Source organism: Hemitrygon akajei, chromosome 8 (assembly GCF_048418815.1).
Source record: "Hemitrygon akajei chromosome 8, sHemAka1.3, whole genome shotgun sequence".
Classification (NCBI taxonomy): domain Eukaryota; kingdom Metazoa; phylum Chordata; class Chondrichthyes; order Myliobatiformes; family Dasyatidae; genus Hemitrygon; species Hemitrygon akajei.
Window position 1 is genome coordinate 169,776,474 of NC_133131.1, and position 13,936 is coordinate 169,790,409.

General features: G+C 42.5%; 1 protein-coding gene across 5 annotated transcripts in view; it reads left to right on the forward strand.

Moving 5' to 3' along the window:
• The window catches only part of plcd1a (phospholipase C, delta 1a), a 150,881-nt gene that overhangs the window by 122,961 nt on the left and 13,984 nt on the right, over nucleotides 1-13,936 (forward strand). For all 5 annotated transcript variants that reach the window (XM_073055050.1, XM_073055049.1, XM_073055051.1 and 2 more), the window contains 2 exons: nucleotides 3,427-3,628; nucleotides 7,306-7,450. In XM_073055050.1, the coding sequence (XP_072911151.1) occupies nucleotides 3,427-3,628; nucleotides 7,306-7,450 (347 nt within the window). The remainder of the gene's footprint in view (nucleotides 1-3,426; nucleotides 3,629-7,305; nucleotides 7,451-13,936) is intronic.

A 13,936-nucleotide genomic window follows, 5' to 3' on the forward strand; every position in this document is an offset into this window, starting at 1 on the left:
ACTTCAAGGTTCGATATGTTGTGCATTCGGAGATGCTCTTCTGCACACCACTGTTGTAACATGGTTATTTGAGTTACTATCACCTTCCTGTCAGCTTGAACGAGTCTAGCCATTCTACTGTGACCTCTGTCATTAACAAGGCATTTTCACCTACAGAACTGCTGCTCACTGGATACTTCTTGTTTTTTGCACCATTCTTGGTAAACTCTATTGTCACCAAACAATTGATACTAGAGCGTACAATCATCACAGCGATATTTGATTCTGTGCTTCGCATTCCCTGAAGTACAAATCGAAGTAAATATAATAAAAATTTAAATTATAAATCATAATTAGAAAATAGAAAAGGGATAGTAAGGTAGTGCAAGTCAGGTCAGGATATTTGGAAGGTACGGCCCAGATCCTGGTCAGAATCTGTTCAGCAGTCTTATCACAGTTGGAAAGAAGCTGTTCCCAAATCTGACCGTACAAATCTTCAAGCTCCTGAACCTTCTCCCGGAGGGAAGAGGGACAAAAAGTGTGTTGGCTGGGTGGGTCGTGTCCTTGATTATCCTGGCAGCACTGCGACAGCGTGTGGTGTAAGGTGAGTCCAAGGATGGAATATTGGTTTGTGTGATGTGCTGGGCTATGTTCACAATCTTCTGCAGCTTCTATTCTATTCTAGACTATTGTGCGTGAAAATCCCAGGAGGTCAATAGATTCTGAGATACTCGAACCACCCCGCTGGCACCAGCAATTATTCCACAATCATTTGGACCACATTACTTCCCCATTGTGATGGGTAATCAGAACAACTGAAACATCTCCATGCTTTTAAGCATTGAGTTGTTGCCACATGATAGGCGGACTAGATATTTGCATTAAAGAGCAGGTACCTAATAAAGTTGCCATTGATTTTAGATCTGCATTGCTCAAGAATGCTGTGCCAAACTAGTAGCTAAGCACCTAACTAAACTAATCCCTTCTGTTTACATAATGTCCATATCCCTCCATTCTCTGCATATTCATGTGCCAATCTAAAAACCTCTTCTTTCGTGGGTACTAGCATCCGTAGTATCCAACACGTCTTCAAGGAGCAGTGCCTCAGAAAGGCGGCATCCATCATTAAGGATACCTACCACCCAGGACTTCTCATTATTTAACATCAGGTAGGAGGTACAGAAGCCTGAAAGCACACACTCAGTGATTCAGGAACAGTTTCTTCCCCTCTGCCATCTGATTCCTAAATGGGCATTGAATCCGTGTACACTACCTCAATTTTTTTTTAATTTCTGTTTTTACACTACTTATTTTAATTTAATATACATATATATACTTGCTGAAATCCAGTGTTTTTCTATATTTATCACGTATTGCATTGTACTTGGTACTACAAAGTTAACGAATTTCACAACCTGTGCTGGTGATATTAAGCCTGAGTCTGGTTCTGTTGTATCTGCCTCCACATTACCCCACGCAACACCATTCTCTACCCCAGGCACCCACCATTCTCTGTGTGAAAAACTTGTCTTGTGCATCTCCTTTAAACTTATCCCCTCCCACCTTAGACTCATTTTCAAGGAATCTACAGCTCACATTCTCGGTATTATTTATTTTTGTGATTTTTTTTTTGATTTTTTATTTTAAACACAATTCATATTTTCTGCATATAGGTTGTTTGTCCGTCTTTCTTATTCTTAGTTTTGTTCAGAAATTTTATTGTATTTCTTTATTTTCCTGTAAATGCCTACAAGAAAATGAATCTCAAAATAGTATATGGTGATATATATGTACTTTGATAATGAATTTACTTTTAACTTTGAACTTTAAATTCATGCCCTCTCATATTTGACGTTTCTTCCTGGATAAAAGATTCTTAATCTACCGAACCTTGTTCTCTTGTAATCTTACAAACTTTTATCAGGTCTCCCCACCCACCAGCCTCCGCTGTCCCACAAAAAGACAAGAGACAGTAGGTGCAGGAGTAGGCCATTCATCCCTTCTAGCCAGCACCGCCATTCACTGTGATCATGGCTGATCATACACAATCGGTACCCCGTTCCTGCCCTCTCCCCATATCCCTTGACCCCGCTATCTATAAGAGCTCTATCTAACTCTCTCTTGAATGCATCCAGAGACTTGGCCTCCATTGCCTTCTGGGGCAGAGCATTCCACATATCTATCCACCACTCTCTGGGTGAAAAGGTTTTTCCACATCTCTGTTCTAAATGGCCTACCCCTTATTCTTAAACTGTGGCCTCTAGTTCTGGACTCACCCATCAGCGGGAACATGCTTCCTGCCTCCAGCGTGTCCAATCCCTTAATAATCTTATATGTTTCAATCAAATCCCCACTCATCCTTCTAAATTCCAGTGTATACAAGCTCAGTCGCTCCAATCTTTCAACATATGACAGTCCCGCCATTCCGGGAATTAACCTTGTGAACCTACGCTGCACTCCCTCAATAGCAAGAATGTCCTTCCTCAAATTTGGAGACCAAAACTGCACACAATACTCCAGGTGGGGTCTCACCAGGGCCCTGTACAGCTGCAGAAGGACCTCTTTACTCCTATACTCAATTCCTCTTGTTATAAAGGCAGCATGCCATTAGCTTTCTTCACTGCCTGCTGTACCTGCATACTTGCTTTCATTGACTGATGTACAAGAACACCTAGATCTCGTTGATAAACATTCAAGTTTGTCCAACCTCTCCTCGTACCTCATGTTCTCTAATCCAGGCAGCATACTGGTAAACCTCTTCTGCACCCTCTCTAAAGCCACTACAACAGTCATGTAATGGGGCAACCAGAATTGCTTGCAAGACAAGGTGTGGTAATTAGAATGGCCACAGGTACAAAAACATCCTAACTTCAGAGGTTACTGGGAAAAGGCAAGAGAATGAGGTTGAGAGAATAATAATTCAGCCATGATTGAATGGGAGAGTGGACTTAATGGGGCAAAAGGCCTACTTCTGCTTCTTATGTACAACCCTTTTCTATCCCTTTAAATCCTGGAGACTCCAGGTCAGTCCTAAAGGGTTGGGAACCCCTTCTTCCAAACCTTATCATAAACAAAGAGGCATGGTAGCATAGCGGTTAGCGCACCAACGGTCATCGATTCCCCCCACTGTCTGTAAGGTGTTTGTACATTCTCCCCATGACCGTGTGGGTGTCCTTCAGGTTGCTCGAGTTTCCTCCCACGTTCCAAAGACATACGGGTTAGGATTAGTAAGTTGTGGGCATGCTGTGTTGGCGCAGGAAGTGCGGCAACACCTGTGGGCTGCCCCCAGCACATTCTTGGGCTGTGTTGGTTGTTGACTCATTTCACTGAATGTTTCTATATTTCAATATACCTGTGACAAATAAAGCTAAACTTAAGAAATCATCATCTTAAATGCAGTGTAGATATGACATGAATGATAATAACAGCAGTTTATTTTGTTGTTAGCAAAGAATGATTTATTCATGACCAAGGACGGGTTTCTATTCTTCCTGATGTCACCGGCGGGGGACGTTTTCAACCAAGAACACAACAAGGTGTACCAAGACATGACGAAGCCGCTCAATCAATATTACATTTCTTCCTCACATAACACCTACTTGACCAAGGATCAGCTGGAAGGCCCCAGCAGCACCGAGGCCTACATCAGGTACTGGTGCCCCTTTGCAGAAGGGGGTTTGGGATCCGATGGGAAGCAGAGGTTTTCACTGAGGAGTTTCTGACTAATGCTAGGGGGAGCCGGAGAGGGCGGCCTAGGATTTCCCCAGAGAGGTACAGAAAGGGTCTTAGCATTAGTACAAGAGGACTGGAATCTAAATGCAAGGATGTCCTGTTGAGGCATGTGAAGTGTTAGTCAGGCCTCATTTAGGATATTGTGAGCAATTTTATTCAGAGATGCAGAGCAGGCCCAGCAAGCTGCACCACCCTGCAACCCTAGCCTCATTACAGGACAACTACTAAGCCATACAGCATTTGGATGTGGAAGGAAACCCACGTGGTCACGGGGAGAAAGTATAAACTCCTTACACTTTAGGGCCCCATACCTAAGGAAAAATGTGCTGGTCCAGAGGAGGTTTGCAAGAACAATGGCAAGAATAAAAGGCCTAATGTATGAGGAGCATTTGATGTCTCTGGATCTATACTCGATGGGATTCAGGGTTCAGAAGGATAAGGGGGAGAGGTGTAAATTTCGATATCCTACTGGATAGAGTGAACATGGAGAGGATGATTCCAGTAGTGGGTGAGTCTAGGATCTGAGAGCACAGCTTCAGAATACAAGGACAACCTTTTAGAACAAAGCTGAGAGGGAATTCCTTGAGCGAGGGAGTGGTGAATCTGTGGAATTCATTGCCACAGATGGCTGTGGAGGCCAAGTCATTGGGTATGTTTAAAGCAGGGGTTGTTGGGTTCTTGATCAGGAAGGCAATTAGGGGTTACGGGGAGAATAGGGTTGAAGAAAACTGATTGAATGGTGGAGCAAGCTCAATGGCCCGAATGTCCTAATTATGCTGCTGTGTCTTACCATCTTACAGCTTTACGGTGTATGGTTATTGTGGGCCCAGCATAGTGAAAGACAAGGGTCAAATGACCATGATTATTGCTCTGTGACCCTTAAACCATGCCAAAATCAGTGATATCATAGACAGTGAAGATGATCAGTGGCTGAGGAATGGCAAATGCAGTTCAATTCAGATAAATGCAAGGTATTGCATTTTCAGAAGTCAAGCTAGGATAGAACTTTCACGGTGAGTGCCAGAGCCCTGGGGTGTATTGTAGAATAGAGTTTATTGTCATTCAACCATACACGTGTATACAGCTAAACAAAACAACATTCATCAGGGAGCAAAGCAAAACACCACATATATCAGATATAGCACATAAAATAATATTAACAGATAATAAAAATATTCTGTAGATGTACAAATTGACATAAAGGGCATATACAATGTATAGTTAAATATACAACCTTATAATGCTACTGACACTGTCATAGATAATGTGTACTAGCTGGTAGCAGGGTGTTCAGAAGTCTCACAGCCTGGGGGAAGAAGCTGATACTCAGCCTAAAGTGCCATCACAGGAAGGCATTTGGCACTCATCAAGTCGCTGAGTACAAAGGTTGTGACATTATGTTTCAGTTGTACATGACGTTGTTGAGCCCACACATAGAGGATTATGTTAAGTTTTGGTCACCGTGCTGCAGAAATGATGAAAAGAATGTAGAGGAGATTTGCAAGGATGTTCCCAGAACTCAAGAACCCATGTTATAGGCTGAACAGGCTGGGACTTTTTTCCCTTGAAACATGGGAGAACGAAGAGAGATCCTATAGAGGTATATAAAATCTAAAGGGGCATAGATAGGGTCAATCACAAAGTCTTTTCTCCAGGGCAAGGGAAACATGAACTAGAAGGTATAGCTTTAAGGTGTGAGGGCAAAGATTTAATAAGAACCCAAGGACCAAAATTTTCACCCAGTCAGTGGTCCAAATGTAGAACGAGCTGTCAGAGGAAGTGGTTAAACAACATTTAAAAGGAACTTAGGTGGGCACACTGATAGGAAATGTTTAGAGCAGGGGTTCCCAATCTTTTCTTATGCCATAGATCAATGCCGCTAAGGAAGGGGCCCCTGGACCTCAGGTTGGGAACCACTAGTTTAGAGGGATATGGACCAAATGAGGTAAATGGGACAAGCTTAGATGGAAATCTTGGTCAGTAAGGACTATTTGTGCCAAAGGGCCTGTTTCTGCACTATATGACTCCATAACTATGGCATTACAAAGTGTTTATGGAGTTTTAGTAAGGTTTGATAAGGTTCCCCATGGTTGGCTCAGAAAATCAAGAGGCACGGGATCCAGGGAAACTTGGCTGTGTGGATTCAGAGTGAGCTTGATCAACAAAAGGCAGAAGGAACATATTCAGTGGTCTGGGACCCCTGTTCTCTGTGATTTTTATAAATGACGGATGAGGAAGTGGAAGGGTGGGGTTGTGGATAGTGTGGAGGGTTGTCATAGGTTTCAACAAGACATTGATAGGCCTGAGAAATGGCAGATTGAGTTAACTCTGGAAATAAGTGAAGTGATTCACTTTGAAAGGTGGAATTGGAAGACAAAGTACAAGGTTAATGGCAGGATTCTTAGCAATGCGAAGGAACAGAGGGATTTGGGGTCCACGTCCATTGATCACTCAAAGTTGCCATGCATTTTGATAGGGTGGCCTCAGAAAGGATATGGAGTGTTGGCCTTCATTAATCAAGGGAATTGAGTTTACCAGCCGTGAGGTAATATTACAGATCCAAAAAACTGGTTAGACTGCACTTGGAATATTATGTTCAGTTCTGGTCACCTCATTGTAGGAAGGATATGGAAGCTTTAGAGAAAGCAGATGAGATTTACCAGGATGCTGCCTGGATTACAGAGGATAGAGTGAGCGAGCTAGGGCTTTTCTCTTCACAGAGAAGGAGGGTAAGAGGTTACTTCATTGAGGTGTAAAGATGATAAGAGACATAGATTGGGTTGACAGCCAGAGACTTTTTCCCCCCAGGGCAGAAATGGCTAATTCAAGGGAACATAATTTTAATGTGATTGGAGGAAAGTATAGTTAAGTTCTTTACACAGAGAATAGTGGGTGTATGGAACACCCTGTCAGGGGTAGTGGTTGAGACAGATACAATAGGGACATTTAAGACACTGTTAGATAGACACATGGATGATAGAAAAATGGAAAGCTGTGTTAGAGGTGGTGGGGTGTAGATACTTCTCTACCAAAGACACATCTCTGAGCAGGTGATGGATGGTTGCATGAGCCGCTGTTACATATCATATGTCCTGGTTATGTGACCACTGATGCCGAGCAGACAATCTCAGAAGAGTTAACACAAAGGCAGGGAAATCTGCACATACTGGAAAACCAAGCAACACACACAATGCTGGAGGAACTCAGTAGGCCAGGCAGCATCTATGGAAAAGAGTAAACAGTCTCGGCCTGAAACAGCGACTGTCTACTCTCTTCCATAGATGTTGTCTGGCCTACTGAGTACTCAAGCATTTTTCTGGTGCTTGAATCTCAGAAGAGTATTGATAATGGCTGGGGTCACCCATCTTGTAAAGAAACTGCCCAGAAGAAGGTATGACATCTACTTCTGTAGAAAAATTTGCCAAGAACAATCATGGTCATAGTAGGCCATGATTGCCCATGTCATACAACATGGCAAATGACGATGATGACGTTAGAGGGAAGGGTAGGATTGATCTTGGAGTAGGTTCGAAGGCTGGTCAAAAGGCTCGTATTGTGCTGTAGTGTTCTAAGTTCTATCTATCTCATGAACAGTGCACTCAATAAAGGCTGCCGCTGTGTGGAACTGGACTGTTGGGATGGATCAAACGGAGAGCCAGTCATTTATCACGGCTACACACTCACCTCAAAAATCCTCTTCAAGGACGTCATACAAGTGATAAATAATTATGCCTTTAAGGTAAGCTGCCGTTGCACCATGCAAACCTTCCATTGTGGACTGCATATCTGCTAGTTGGAAGGTTTGTTTGGAACTGACAGGAGGGTTGGGGAACTGAGTAAACTGATTAAAAAGGAGTCCATCACCCATCTTTCACATTTTGTATTCATTCCAACCAGACAGGAAATGTGCATTTCCTTGCCCAAATCCATTACTTCACACTTCATTTTAATCAGAATCTGAATCAAGTTTAATATCTCTGGTCTGTGTCATGAAATTTGTTGTTTTGCAGCAACAGTACATTGCAATGCATAATAATAACCTTAAATTACAATAAGAAATATATATAATTAAATAAGTAGTGCAAAAAGAGAGCACAAAAAGGTGTGGTAGAGTATCCATTCATTGTCCATTCTAAATTCTGGTGGCAGAGAGACCAGAATGTACCTCCTCCGTAGTAATGAGAAGAGGGCATGTTCTGGATGATTGGGTGATGGGAGTCTTTAATAATGGATGACGTCTCCGTTCCTTATGAAGTTTTTGATACTGTGGAGGCTAGTGCCCATGATGGAGCTGGCTGTTATGACTTCCTGCAGGTTTTTCTGATCCTGTGAATGCCCCAACTCCCTTACCAGACACTGTTGCAAGCAGTTAGAAGACTCTCCATGGTACATAGGTAGAGATTTGTGAGAGTCTTTGCTATAGCATTGTACAGCACAGAATCAGGTCCATGCTGACCAAAATTCCTATCCGAGCTAATCCCATGTGCCTGCATTGAGCTTATATCCCTCCAAGCATTCCTAATGCAGTACTTGCCCAATAATTGTAATTGTACCCATCTCTTAGGTGGCGGGGTGGAGATTCGTTCCTACCAAAGGAGGTGTAAGGTGCTCTTTCTCTCCACTAGCCTGCAGACCACCCTTGGACAAGGTGTAGCACCTGCTTGGCCCCTCCTCTCTCCCCCCCCACCCCCCGAATCAGGTCATATGAAGCCATGGGAGCAGGAGGTGGATGGTCGTATGAGCAGCTGGTGTATATTACAAGTTCTGTTAAAGACACTGCCCATAAGAAGGCAATGACAAACCACTTCTGTAGAAAAATTTGCCAGGAACAATCATGGTCATGGAAGGACCATGATCTCCTACAAACAAATGAACCCATCTCTAGCACTTCCTGTGGGAGCTCATTCCATATACCCACCACTCAGGTCCTCTAAATCTTTCCCTCTCATCTTAAACCAATGCCCTCTTGACCTTGGACTCTTCACTCTGGGGAAAAATGTCTACTGCATCAATGCCTCTTATAATCTTATAAACCTATGTAAGATCATCCTTCAGCCTCCTTCAACTCCAAGGAAGACAGTCCCAGCTTCTCTCCTTATCACTTGAGCTTTCCAGCCCAGGCAGTTTTCTTCTTAATCTTCTCTGCAACTTTCCTAATCACATCCTTCCTACAGCGTGGTGATCAGAACTGCAGGTGCACTCCAAGTGAGGTCTCACCAAAGTTTTGTACAACAGTAATACAACGTCCCAACTCAGCCACGGCCAATAAAGACAAGTGTGCCACACACCACCTTCACCATTCTGTCTACTCTAGATTAAATTTCAGTTGCCACTTGACAACTGACTAGATAATTTATTGTCCTGTGACTTTAAATTAAGTCCTGATTACACTCTGACTAGAGAACATCACTGTCTGGTAAGGAGGTTCTACGCATAGTGTCACAAGAGGCTGCAGAGTGTGGATTCAGTCAGTTCCATCACAAGCACATGCTCTTCCACCATAAAGAAGGTGCCATCCTTTACTGAAGACCCTCACCATCCAGGACATATCCTCTTCTCATTACTACCATCAGGGAGGAGGTACAGGTAAAGACACACACACAATGATTCAGGAACAGCTTTTTCTCCTCTGCCATCAGATTTGTAAATGGTCAATGAACCCCTGTACACTACTTCACTATTTCTCTTTTGCGTGAGCTATCTATGTAAATAGTGACATATATATATAATGTTCTAAGGTCAGTGTCAACCACATGGCCAATTTTTGTATCCTCTGCAAATGTCTACATAATATCCCCTATCTAAAACATTAACATATAATAAAAGGCTAACCAAAGCACTGGGGATTGCCTAAAGTAATAGACTGCCTATTAATCAATCTTGTCACTGAGCCAACTTGTGCTCCTGTTTGTCACTCTCCCTCCATCACATGGACTTCTGCCTTTCTGACCAGCCTGTCATGAAGCTTGCTAAAGTTGACCTCATTAAATGCACTACCCTTAGCAACCTTTTAGTTTTCTTCTCAGAATCTCTTGTGTTTACTAAAGATAGACAAACTATCCGTAACAAACCCACACTGTCTGGCCCTAAATACTCGGTGCCTTTGTAACTGAAAGTTTGTAATGTTCCTCAGAACTGATTCCAGTCATTTACCCACCACAAACATCAAACTAACAAACCTGTAATTACGTGATTTATTCCTTATGAACGAGAAATACGACATGAGTAGTTCTGCAGTCCCTCAGTTTGCTCCTGTAACCAGAGATTATAAAATCAGAATCAGGCTTATTACTACTAAAAGGATTAAAGATGACAGATTAACTTTATTTGTCACATGTACAGTACAAGGAAACATATAGTGAAATGCACTATTTTATGCCAATGACCAAGACAGTCTGAGGATGTGCTGGGGGCAGCTCGTAACTGTTGCTAAGCTTCTGGCATCAACTTAACATGCCCATAACTTATTAACCCTACCCTGCACATCTTTAGAATGTGGGAGAAAACTGAAACACCTGGAGGAAACCCATGTGGTCATAGGGAGAACGTACAAACTTACAGGCAATGGGGGGTGTTGAACACTACCTATTTAAAGCGCTACATTAACTGCTATGCTACCGCTAAGTTATGTGTCAGAAAATCTGTTGTTTTACAGCAGTAGTACAGTGTAAAGGCATTAAAAAATCTTATAAATTACAATATAAATAAATAGTGCAAAATAAAGAATAATATTGTTCATGGCTTTGTGGACTGTTCAGAAATCTGATGGTGAAGGGGAAGAAGTTGTTCCTGAATCATTGAATATGGGTCTTCAGGCTCTTGATGGTAGTAAAGTGAAGAGGGCATGTCCCGAATGCTGAGGGACCTTAGTGACGGATGCCAACTTCTTCAGCCATTGCCTCTTGAAGATGTCCTTGATGAGGAAGCCTGTTTCCACAATGGAGCTGGCTGAGTCTACAACTGCCTGCACCTGTGGGTGACGCGGTAACTTAGCAGTTAGCGTAACGCTTTTACAGTTTTAACGCGGTTCAGTTCCTCACTTTGTAGAGAGTTTGTCCATCCCCCTGTAACTGCATGGGTTTCCTCCAGCTGCTCTAGTTTCCATAAGACTATAAGGTATAGGAGCAGAAGTAGGCCATTCAGCCCATTGATTCTGCTCCACTATTCAATCATTGGCTGATCCAATTCATCCAGTCATCCCCACTCTACTGCCTTCTCCCCGTACCTTTGATGCCCTGGCTAATCAAGAATCTATCTATCTGTGCTTTAAATGCACCAAATGACTTGGCCTCCACAGCCGCTCGTGGCAACAAATTCCACAGATTTACCACCCTCTGACTAAAGTAATTTCTCCGCATCTCTGTTCTAAATGGACATCCTTCAATCCTGAAGTTGTGCCCTCTTGTCCTAGAATCCCCTACCATGGGAAATAACTTAGCCATATCTAATCTGCTCAGGCCTTTTAACATTCTGAATGTTTCTATGAGATTCCCCCCTCATTCTCCTGAACTCCAGGAAATACAGCCTGAGATCTGCCAGACGTTCCTCACATGGTAACTCTTTCATTCCTGGAATCATTCTCGTGAATCTTCCCTGAACCCTCTCCAATGTCAGTATATCCTTTCTAAAATAAGGAAGCCAAAACTGCACATGATACTCCAAGTGTGGTTTCACCAGTGCCTTATAGAGCCTCAACATCATATCTCTGCTCTGATATTCTATACCTCTAAAGATTAATGCCAACATTGCATTTACCTTCTCAACCTGGTCACCACCAAGTCTGTCTGCAGGCTCTCTGTTTCCTCAACACTATCTGCTCCTTCACCTATCTTTGTATCAGCAGCAAATTTAGCCGCAAATGCATTAATCCCATAGACCAAATCATTGAAATACATCGTAAAAAGCAGCAGTCCCAACTCCAACCCCTATGGAACTCCACTGATTACCAGCTAGAATAGGATCCCTTTATTCCCACTCTCTGTTTTCTGCTGATCAGCCAATACACCATCCATGCTAGTAACTTCCCTGTAATTCCATGGGCTCTTATCTTGCTAAGCAGCCTCCTGTCCAGCACCTTGTCAAAGGCCTTCTGAAAATCCAAGTACACCACATCTACTGCATCTCCTTTGTCTACCCTGCTTGTAATTTCCTCAAAAAATTGCAGTAGGTTAGTCAGGCAGGATTTTCCTTTCAGGAAACCATGCTGGCTTTGGCTGATCTTGTTATGTGCCTCCAGGCAGTCTGTAATCTCATCCCTAACAATTGATTCCAACAACTTCCCAAGCACTGATGTCAGGCTAACAGGTTGATAGTTTACTTTCTGCTGCCTCCCTTCCTTCTTAAGTAACGGAGTAACATTTGCAATTCTCCAGTCATCCGGTACAATGCCAGAATCTATCGATTCTTGAAAGATCATTGTTAATGCCTCCGCATTCTCTCCAGCTACTTCCTTCAGAACCCGAGGGTGCATTTCATCAGCTCCAGGAGATTTATTCACCCTCAGACCATTAAGATTCCTGAGCACCTTCTCAGTCGTAATTTTCACTGCACATGCTTCTCTTCCCTGCACTCTTGAATGTCTGGTATACTGCAGATGTCTTCCACTGTGAAGACTGATGCAAGATACGCATTCAGTTCCTCTGCCATCCCTGTGTCTCTCATTACAATACCTCCAGCGTCATTTTCTGTTGGTCCTATTATCTACCCTCAACTCTCTTTTACCCTTTAAATATTTAAAAAAGCTTTTAGTATCTTCTTTGTTACTAGTTGCCAGCTTCCTTTCAAAATCCATCTTTTCCTTCCTAATGACCTTATTAGTTTCCTTCTGCAAGTTTTTAAAAGCTTCCCATTCCTCTATCCTCCCACTAGCTCTGGCTTCCTTGTCTGCCCTCTCTTTGGCTTTTACAGTCGGCCCTCCTTGTCCGCAGGTTCCACATGTGCAGATTCAACCTACCACGGATCGGGAAAACCTGGAAGTTCTCTCTCCAGCACTTGTCATTTGAGCATGTACAGATTTTTTTTCTTGTCATTATTACTTAAACAATATAGTATAACAACTATTTACATAGTATTTACATTGTATTGGGTACTATAAGTAATCTAAAGGTGATTACTTATAGTACAGGCAGTTGTACGCAAGTCAGAACAGATACATCCTGTGTTATTTAGCGTTAGTTAGTCAAACGTTTGTCTTAGTATATAGTATATATCTTACCTTTCTATGCATATAAAACACTTAAGAAACGTATGTATTTCAATAATTAAACCACTGCGTTGCTTAATAATAATTGTAGTTTTCATCGGGGCAGGGCCTTTCACGTGCTCCATTATTCTCACTTTATCCTTTAAAATTGTTCCGATCATTGACTGACTGTAGCCTAACGCTTTTCCAATGACATATGACGTTTTGCCTCTTTCCGATCGCTTGATTATTTCTACTTTATTTTCAATCGTGATTGTTTTCCATCAACAGAACAGAAACACTGCGGATTCAGCAGCAGCCATGGGTGGCGGGTCTAGAGCTCCCCCGGGAATACGAGCTACAAATTCTCATCTTGAGGTCCAGTACTGGCCTGGTTTTCCCAATCCACTTTCATGTTAAAATCCCCAACAATTATCATGACATTGCCTTTCTGAAACACCTTTTCTATCTCCTGCTGTAATCTATATCTCTCTCTCTCATACATACGCACACACACACACACCCTTATTTTAAAACAGTGGTCCCTAAGAATATTGGTCTTGGTTTATTATGATCACACATACCAAAGTAGAGCAAAAAGGTTTTTTTTTGCATACCAACATTCCACACTTAAACAGGAAAACAAATGCAGAGCATTAATATACTTTATTAGGCACACCAGCCAATCATATGGCAACAACCCGATGCATAAAAGCATGCAGACGTGGTCAAGAGGTTCAGTTGTTGTTCAGCCCAGCCATCAAAATGGGGAAGAAATGTGATCTAAGTGACTTTGACTGTGGAATGATTGTTGGTGCCAGTTAGGATGGTTTGATTATCTCAGAAACTGCTGATCTCCTGGGATTTTCACATATAACAGTCAGTAGAGCCTGCATTCACAACCATTTTAATGCTATGGACCAATGCCATTAAGCAAGGGGTCTGTAGACCCCAGGTTGGGAACCCCTGCAGAGTTTACAGAAAAACATGCAGTGAGCGGAACTTCTGTGTGCATAAACACCTTGTTAATCAGAGGAGAATGAC